Genomic DNA, 10,000 nt, shown 5'->3' with positions numbered 1-10,000 from the left:
GCGGCATCGCTGCGTTTGCTTCCTACCAAAAACCGGCAACAGTCGCATTCCCCTGGGGCATTCCTAATCGCTTGCACCGAAAACTCATCGCTCCGCCAGTTACATTGCAACCAGCGCGGCCAATGTTTTCGCCAATTGCCCACCAGTCGCTCGGTTGAAACGTCTTACTCTTCGCCAGTGTGAGTTCACTGCAAAACTCAATCTAAAATTGAGATTCCCGCTTTTTCCCCCGGTTTGTTTGCACCTAACATGAGCGACCGATATGTGATTAGCGCCGCCAGACGTTCGGTTCGTTCGTGCGCTGGTTTGATGATTCGATTTTTCCGCTAACGAGTTGCACTGTGAAAAGTTCAACTCGAGCGGGGGACGGCGGCGAAAGGAAATTTCGTTCCTCGCTTTTTTTCCGCTTTCCCACGCTTGTGTTCTGGGGAAAGCTGCACACCGCAACCGCGGTACACCAATCGCGGAGTTAAGCTCACCAAAGCTTAATCCCATCGAGAGAGAGAGAGAGAGAAAACAAAACCACGAAGACGGCGACCGGCGGTCTTCCGGTGGCAGGATGGATACCAGTCAGTCAAGCCGACTCAGGGAACTGGCATCCGCCCTCCACGAGAGACGAGGGATTGTATTTGGTTAATCTCATTTTAGGGTTTTCAATTAACAGCCGGATCAGCGTTTACGCCTCACGAGAATCCATTTCCTTCATCCAGGGCGTCAGGCGTCGTCATCGTCTCCATGGACCCCGAGGAGAAGCTGTGTGCTAAGTGCTTCGGTGGTCCCAACGGTACCGCTTGGGCAAACATTTCATCAAGATCGAGGGATACACTTTTCCGACTTTTCCGTTGGATTGCCCGTTGGATTGACACTTGAAGGGGACTCAGCGTAACGGGCATCGAGAGCGTAATCCACTTTATTGCGTCCCGGAGAAACGGAGGCGTAGTAGGAGTGCACCCGGGGCCCAACTCCGGGCTGACTTTGCATTGGTTTACGAGAAGAACTTTTCCATGATTTGCCCGGTCGCAGAGGAGACAGAATGGAATTTATGGCCGGAAAGTTGAGACATCCCCGAAAAACCGTTCGAATTTTGGTATTTTACATGCTTTCGTCGCAGATAATCCCAGCTGCACGGGCACTAGAATGGAAAATTGTTACTGAAAATTCTGTGGTGGAAAAAAATCACAAAAAGCGCGTAGAAAAACTTGAACCACTCCTCACACTCTTTGATCTGAGTCAGCGAAAAGATAAACTATCCAGGTGGCCCACGGTTGTTGGGGGAGCGGGGGGAGGGGTTGGGATTTTGTTAAATCGAACAGCATTTCGATTGATGCGCTCCATTTCCTTTCCAACGCACAGACAAACGCTGCGTGGCGGTACAAGCTCACGGTAACATCACCACGCTTCACCGACTATCAACCGGCTGGCCGGCCGGTCGACCGACCGGGTTGACATTTCGAATCCGGGCAGCGGGTGATCTCGCGGCGCCATGCCAACGATGCTGTAACGGTGCTAGTTGGGCTTGGGCACGATTGAACGATGAATTGGCAGTTTTGTTCACGGATTCCCGCGATCACCGTCTCGTACAGCCCGTCTCGTCAGTCAGTCAGTGTGGACGGGAAAAATGAGATATCAAAAAACGTTTAACGGTTTAGTGAACCGAAACCGAGCACTTGGTGCACTGTGAGCTCTCGATGAAAGCGGCCAAAGGGCTGCACACCGGTTACTCAAGTGACATTTAAGCTTTTCGGGCCAAAGGGGCACGGTGGCAAGCCATTTGGTAAATGATTTTATTCCTCTCGACCCCACGCAAAAGTCTGAAAATGAGCTGACTCATGAGAAAGGGGGATTGAGAAAAGGGAACGGAGCGAGCGTTTGCATAGTGGACGCCCAAAGTGTCCCGGTAAGCAGAAAGCAGACGGCTCTAGTGACGGTTACAGATAATTAGCTATTCCATATTCCTTCCTCGGTGGCTTTCTGGCTGTTCAGCTTCATTTCCCCTGAGGGGTCTGGTGCTTTGTGTAAGATCAAAAGTAGTCGGGAGCCTTTTTCTCTGGGCTGGTTGATGGAGCCTTCACTTTGACCATTCAGCCAAAGGTCAGCTAGAGGTGGCTAGGGGCAAAGATGCGGTTGGTTTTGTACGATTGTACTTTGCTTGGCATTTCAATTGTTTCTTTAGAAATGTAGCTCCGTGGCCCATTTTTTCGTCAAAAATATAACTTCTCTAAGATGAGCTGACACAAGAAAAGGATGCTCAGACAGTTTGCCAGCGGCCATTGCGTTAAATCACAAAAACTCTGAAGCCATTTTCTTAATGCTCGATCCACCTAAACGTTCGGCTGACCTCGAACTAGATATCATTATGTAATTAGCAATATATATCTCAAAATTTAACTACCAGGTTTTTAAAATATTTTACTAATTTCCCTTACCTTAGACATCGTTGACGTTGGCTTTGTTGTCCAATTTCTGATGCACCAGAACGCGTACACTCAACTGGCACTCTGGGGCGCCTCTAGGGCGAAGTCATCCGTCCAGCAATCGTCCAAGCGTCTCACGGTTTACGTTTATTCGAAATGAAAAAAAAACTCACGATAATATGTTGCTTGCTTTTTTCTGGTTGCACTCGATCACACGATCACAGAAGCGACCGCCATTGACAGTCACCCGAAGGTGCAGCCAATCAGCAAGCCAGCCAGCCAGTCGGCCTGGCCCAACACTACACTACACTGCTTTCTGCTTTTCACTCAACACCTTAACCGAACCACAACAACATCACTCCCCAAACCGGCGGCTAATCACATTTCACTCACACGCGCTGGCAACGGTGGATACACTATGCAGGTTGCTGCTCGAAATTATGCGAAAAAAGATGGTAGGAAATACATTAATATTATGAGAGTGCCGCCAGAGACGCCACCGAGTCGCGGGCCCCGGTGAAACACTAATTTGGTGCCGCCGCAAAAGCCACTTGTCTGAATTTTAACAATACATTAGATCTTCCACTTCCAAGTGAAAAGTTATTCCGATACACACTCACTGCCACACAGTCACTGTGTAACGACGGGCACATTAGTTTCAGCTCACGGCGATCGCGGCTCAGAGACGCAATCAGACTTCGCAGCTGTGCGTGAAAGGGATGCTGTTGACGCGCCGCGCAGGGGGTTAAGATACTCTGTTTCCTCTCTTCCTCTCAATCAGTAAGCAGCAAGCTTGCCACTTTCGCCTTCCTTGTTTGGGTAGCAGATGATGAGATGTGTTTGTTTGGTGGCCCTCGGTGTGATCATTATCCAATCTGTTTTAGCATTAGCGGTTCCGTTTCTTCTGTAATTGTCTAAAATTTCCTACCAACCAACAAGTGCCAGCTGATCACTTTCGCTCACCTCGCACCGCATCTCGTCGTAACTGGGCACATATGTGCGTGACCTCGCGTCGTCCTCGGCATCGTAATTGACGCAACGAGATAACGATCACCTGTCTCTCTGTGTGACGGGATGCCGTTAGGATCGCTAATTTGTGCCATCGACTACTTGGATGATGATCTGTCAAATGATCTTCGCGTCGCAACCACAATCTCGTGTAAAAGAATACAAAAAAAAACCGAAGCAAGACGCGCGTGTCGCTATTTATGCTCAACTTCTTTTCCACTTCCACAACTGACCGCGAGGGAATAAAAACTTGTCCAAGGAATGCCACCGGCCACAGTGTGCCTCGGTTCAACGGTTTGTTTTGCGGGCTATCCGCTGCGGCACTTGGATTTCTCGAACACAACTCCGGAGCGCAACCACACCACGACCAACACGAAGTGACGCGCCGGAATGTCTGAAAGCACTGTCCGGGAGGCTGCGCGATCGGTATGGGCTCATGGCAACCACTACCGCCGTCGCCGTCATCGCCACCTCGATCACCTGAGTGAGCTTTCGCGTCATCCACCGCCATCTCGCCACCACTTTCCTGGCACGCTTTGATTATTGCGAACTGGCGCCGATGGATGCTGTCGATCGCGGTGCGCTGGAAGTGATTTAGAGATTTTTCGAGCCCCCCCGTCCCCCCCCACCCGTCCCACACCGCCGGCTCGAGGCGAACGCCTTTCCCATAACAAATTGCCCATCAACTGCCGCCGTGGCCGCCAATCTGACTCGACGCCACTCGCGCTTGCATGCTGTTATGCTTTTTCTCTGTTTTCTCAGTTCGTTGTTGGCAGCCACAAGACACCACACGAGACCACAAGGGAGATTCCATTTCCTTGCCTCGCGTGCGAGATGACTTTTCTTTTCCGCTGCCTCACTCACTTCGACACTCTCACTTTCTTACCATCCTCCTTCTTGAGGCGGAGGGGTTTGGGAGCCATTTCACCGGCCAGAGTGATCGTATTATTAGCTCGTTCGATCAGAGCCCTCTTCCTGTCCGATTGCACCACATTTAGATGCTACACATTATTCACCAATCTCCCTGGTCCAGGTTCGCTAAATTTGTGCTCGCGTGTGCGAAAACAAACAGCGGAGAATGGAGACGAATTAAAACGGCACCGGAGATTAACTTTTTTGGTGCTCCGTAATTTCACTTAACAATAGCTTCTTTGCTTCGACTTCCTACCGCGGGGAGGGTTTGTTCTTTCCCGCTAGTGGTTGGAAACTAGCTTGGAACACGGCCAGCCATCCGACCAGACTTCATCTGCTAACGCACACCAATGAAGATGGTCGGCCCCAAAATGCGAAAAAGTCAAAAATCGATTTACTGCTGCAAGGATGCTGCCTCGGTGGGGCCATGGCGCCCATGTGCCCTGGATGGTTTGACTTTTGATGATCGATTCAGTCCGCACAAAATTATCCAGCCGGCGCCTTTTTTTTCTCGTCCCGATCGTCGTCGTTGTTTTCTGTGTTGTTGTGCCCGGTATTTCCTACGGTTTTCTTAATTTATTCATCTCCGGCTATTTCTATTTTGCGCATACCGCCACCGTCATCACCATCACTCTGTTGGGCTGAAAAGTTTCCTATTGACCGTTTGCGAAATGGACCCTTCGGAAATTGTTCGCGTAATGGAATTGCTTTGCCGCTTTCGGTCCTTTCGAGCTTCGCCTTTTTTATTTTTTGCAATGTTTGCGGGTGGGATGGGTTTCCCTGTAAACCGCCCATGATCCCGTTTTTCCTTTGGTTTGATTTCTCTTCCATGTGGATTTCTTTTCCCATCACCCACCGCTCTGTGGGTGAAGTTGAACAAGAGTTTTCGAAAAATAGAGTCAGCAGCGTGTACCAATCGGCTTTTTAAAGGTTAATCGACTTTTTGCCATCATACAACAGGTTTTTTTAAGTAAAATACCATTAATATTTAAATTTGTTATATTTAATACAACGTTTCAATATTAGTTAGGTATTGAATGATGCTGACATATTGTTTTTCACTAGTAAAATCACATAAACTGTAAAATTGCTATGAATAATTGATTTTCCTAAAATTATAAATCATACCAAAACCACAAAACATGATAACAACTCGAGTGAAATATGAAAATCAATCAATTTGATCTCTCAGCATCGCATCGCATTAATCTCTTCAGCCGAAAGCCATAGCCCGAGACGCGCACTGATCCCATTTTACGATCTGTAGATGTGATAACAATCACATCGCCAGAAGCAGCAGCAGCAGCAGCATCATTATCATCCTCATGCTGCACCCTCGCGTGCTTCATCAAATACACTTCCAACCGAAATTACGAATGAAACAGCGTGGCAGCCCAAGCTCCACGCGCTCTACTCTTCCGAATTGATGTTACGTACCCCTCGGGCAGCGACCACACGCTATCAGCCTTCTTTTCCTGCTAATGTCTTCATTTTTAAGCTTACGACTAACTTCAACATGACTGTCTCTGCGGCTGGTGGCTGAAAAGCTTGCCACAACCCGCACACCCGGGGATTGTACGCGGCAGAATAATGCCAAAGGCCCATACCCCGCGCCACCAAGGAGCACTGCAGGAGGCTTTCGAATAATTTTCCAACATTTCGAATCGTGCTCAAGCCGCTTTTCATGCATTATTTAGCTTGAATTCAGTGGCACCAAAAAGTCGGCGTAACGGCAGCGTAACACACGTCACCGAGCACCGAACCCGTTCGCCGTATGTGAACTGCTTCGCCAAGGGGGGCTCCGAACATTGCGAGGACGGGATGAAGCCGTCGTTCAAGAAGCCGTTAATTACATAAAGCTTCCGAGCCGTGCGGATGACTCGGGCTTCCAATCCTTTCCTAATCCTTTCGTCGCCGCGCCACGATAAATGACAAATGGAATGAGATGGCGGACACATAAAGGTGGCCCTAACACGTTCGCTAGTGCTCTATCTCTTGCATCATCGACGGAACAGATCCGTTCGCCTGTGTGGAGAGAATGTGTGCGACCGACGGTAATCGGAAGGTGCGAGCTTTCGATTGTCTCGCGAGCGATCGTGGCCAATTTGTTGGCCGCTTAAACCGGGCACCATCTTTAGCGGCCTGTCTGTCAAAGTGGTCGCTCTAGATTGACAACGAATGGTCCCCTGCGCCAGCAAATGAAGTTTTGGATGTTGGAAATGAGCTCCAAAAAGCGAAAGTCTACGGAGACATGCAGCAATTGGGTGGCTAGGAAATTGTTTTAATGTTTATCCAAACGAAACCGTCTCCCCACGAAAGCACGAGGGCACGATAAATTGCTCGACGCAAGCAAACCGAACCGGCCTACGGTCCCTTGGCAGGCTACACCATTTTTGGTGTACGTCCGACCTCTGCGGCACGACACGGCGCGACAAGGAGCAGGAGTTTCGGTTGATTACTCATAATTTGATCTGCAGGTCTTTACCCTCTCAAGAGCGGGAACGCGGGTCCCAAGGAATGTTGAATTTCACCGGCAGCTCATTATTACGTTCCCCTTGCCATGCGCTGGCCAGAAAGTAGTGGAAGAGGACGTAAAACAAAAAAAAAATCGTAATGAAACAACGTACGACGACAGCTGCAACCGTAGCCCCGAAACCGGGACCGCCGCAGGCTGAGAAACAGCGAACCCCGGTACAAACGAAGCCAATCAAGTGCCAGGAAGATGATGGATAAGAACTGTTGGTACCTTCGAAGGGTGGCTAGGAAAGAAGGGAAGTGACGGAAAATTGATCGCATTTTTATTTAAGGTTTAGGTTGCCAATGAGCCAAGTACGAGAATGAAACGCTTTATTAAATAGAATTCCAGTCCGCGTACCACTCAAAAGAAGCGATTGAAGACAGCCCAAGGCACTAAGAGGGATACTATATTTGAACAAGCAAACAACAAGCATGGCGCCAAACAAACTGCCAACAATCATCGGCAGCATCGCTAGGTGGTAGCTTCATCGCAAAGTGATTAGAGTATTAAAAATGTAGTTTCAATTATTAGATGTTGCGTTGTCAAGTGGCTCGAGCGAACGCTACCGAGCGACGCAATCGACTCCCGGAATCGATATATCGACGGCTAGTGGCGCAATACAGGCGCGTCTCTGTTCGAAAAAAAAGACGGTGAGCTGCGTCCCCGAAGGGGATATCTGTAGCAATGTCCAGTTGTCCTAGACAAGCAGCGGCAGTGGCGGCGACGGCGACGACGACGACGACGACGACGGTATTCAGACACAGTTTATGACGCAGTTCTTTCATGCCCATACGGTGACACGGTAGGCGGTTGGTATCGATCTGTTTCCGGTACTATTTCTGTGCGCAAGGACAAATGGAGCACCAGAACCCGACATCCAAATACGGGGAACCAAATGGAGTGTACCAGGAGTATTTCTACTCTGGAAAACAAGTCTGTTACCGTGGCCAAAGACCTACTCCCGAACTCGAACAAGCTGGAAAGGGTTTTTGGAGCAAAATGTGTCAGGGGAGCATTCCCCGAACAGCTTCTTTATGGTGTCCTATGATTCTGTTTCTTTTGATGTAGGACTTTCCACGTGTGAGCACCATTCCTACGCAATTCCATGTTTGTGATTCGGAAGATACTACCCACGAACCTAATCCCTTGTCGATGCCGCGACTTTGATGTGTTCCCAACAACCAACAGTGTCCTAGTTACCCATAGGAAGTGCCGGAAGTAGCGGATGCGTTGTTTCGATTTAATTCGATTATAGCATCGTTGTGGGTTTACTGTTACCAACCTTCACGGTTCAACTACGTCTCGCGGTTTATTTTTTGTATTCCTTTGTATCATTCGCTTGATCGGATTGAGTTTCACACTTTTTCAACTCGCTATTCACAACCTGATAAGCGTAAAGAACACGTTTTTGCGGCACTTGAAACGACATCTTTCCGTTACATTTTTAAAATGTTGCAGCACTTCACTGACAAAATTATTTCTTCTAATCGTTGAGTTATCCTGGTGGCATCAAAACAGTAACGTTCCGTAGTATTTAATAGAAAGGATGACATCCTTTCCAGCACTGAAACAAGCACCACTCGTGTCGTACAGAACGCGCATCAAACGAATCCAACTTCCGGGACACGCAGCGACCACTTCTAACTCACATAAACGCATATTGCCCACATCACCATCGTCATCATCATTCGGAGCAGCAGCAGCAGCAGGACACGGAGCTCCCTAAACGGTACATACAAACACTCTCCTCGGGGTATTTTTCCCGCTTTTCCCACAGCGAATGTTGGCTCTCGCACACACCCATACACACCCACGCTCAGCCACTCCAACTCCCCCTTTCCAACAAACTCCCAACATTCACCCAAGTTCCGGCGCATCCCTTGGATATCCCTTTGGCTTATATCACCGTCTGCGTGTGTTGGTATCGCCGTTCGTGTGAGATAGAGAGAGAGAGCGAGAGAAGGGGGAGGAGGGTTTTCCTTGGCAGGACCGCGCGCACACTTGACCGATATCGACCCTTACCGAACGAGCTCTTCCACAGCGTTCAATCCAAACCGAAGCTAGCGAGAAACTGTGCGCGCCTCCACACAATCTTGGTGGAGTTGGCCGCCTGATCTCTTGGTGGAGCCACGAAACCGGCGAGCCACGAAGCTTTCACCTCGGCCTCGGTTTGCGGTTTTCGTGCTCGATTTAACCCTTCGACGTGGAGCAAAGAACTGACGATGGGAGCGCGTTCGTGCTTGGGGCGATCCGGCCTGTACGGTGAAGTGAGACAGCCTTCGCGGAAAACCTCCCCGGGTGCGAATGAACAGGACATAGTTCTGAGAAGGGAAAACTCAGCTCGAGAGAGAGCCACGCGTTGGGAGGGAAAATCCGCACGGCAAAAACGGGGATGTGAGCCATGCTCACGCTCGTGTAGCTCGGAGAATGGATTTTCTCATTTTTCAGCTACATTGGAGGGGAAGTAAATGAAAATCCGTATCTCTCTCGCTTTATGTTGTGGACATTTTTGTGGGGGAGGAAGGGAACGGTGTGCATCGCCAAAAAGAAAGGAAAGGTGTGTGGTTTGACCAGTGTTGCCGGATAAGATAGGAATATTACATATTATGTAGAATTTAATCTCTGCAACTGGTAGGCTTTATGCTAAATGCAGTAACATGAACCAAAAAAGAAAAAGAAACTAGCATACGATACAAAAGAATTGGGCGGCTTCACCCCCAAAAAGGCTGCAGCGTTATTTTCAAATTATGCTACAGCGGAACTGGAGCATAAACGATCTCCCAGTCCAGCTCAACATCACGCTATGCTGTCCGGACTGCCTTTTGTGCGTTCTTCGCATAACCTGTCCGCGGCATTCAAATACTAGAACGGAACCGGTTATGCTGCGCTATGCTCGGCTGTTTTGAATCATGCTCTCTTTATCGTTCTCGCTCGCTCTCTCCCTCTCTCTCTCTCTCTCTCTCTCTCTCTGTGTACTCACAATCGATTGAGTTCTTTGTTTTGCTATTTTACTTCTTTTTCCACACCTTCCTCCCTAAGTACTCGTCATGTTATGCTGTGCCGTGGACCGCGCAAACTCCAAACGGGCTCTCCCAGGCAGATAGCTTTCTGATTGCTTTGTCCCATCTCAGCCGCTTACTCTTTCACA

General features: G+C 49.0%; 1 protein-coding gene across 5 annotated transcripts in view; it reads right to left on the bottom strand.

The window, feature by feature from the left end:
* The window catches only part of LOC126572197 (uncharacterized), a 107,599-nt gene extending 98,686 nt beyond the window's left edge, over positions 1–8,913 (bottom strand). For 2 of the 5 annotated variants that reach the window (XM_050231307.1, XM_050231311.1), the window contains exons 1-2: positions 4,591–4,669; positions 2,427–2,842 (exon numbers count right to left, since the gene is read on the bottom strand). In XM_050231307.1, coding sequence (XP_050087264.1) covers positions 2,427–2,435 — 9 coding nt within the window. In that variant the 5' untranslated portion in view covers positions 2,436–2,842; positions 4,591–4,669. Of the gene's footprint in view, positions 1–2,426; positions 2,843–4,590; positions 4,670–8,134; positions 8,207–8,758; positions 8,779–8,874 lie in introns of those variants that run through there. The other 3 variants (XM_050231308.1, XM_050231309.1, XM_050231310.1) reach the window with 3 other exon arrangements.
* Between the last annotated feature and the right edge of the window lie 1,087 nt (positions 8,914–10,000).

Source organism: Anopheles aquasalis, chromosome 2 (assembly GCF_943734665.1).
Source record: "Anopheles aquasalis chromosome 2, idAnoAquaMG_Q_19, whole genome shotgun sequence".
Taxonomy (NCBI): domain Eukaryota; kingdom Metazoa; phylum Arthropoda; class Insecta; order Diptera; family Culicidae; genus Anopheles; species Anopheles aquasalis.
This window is presented reverse-complemented; position numbering and strand designations above follow the sequence as displayed.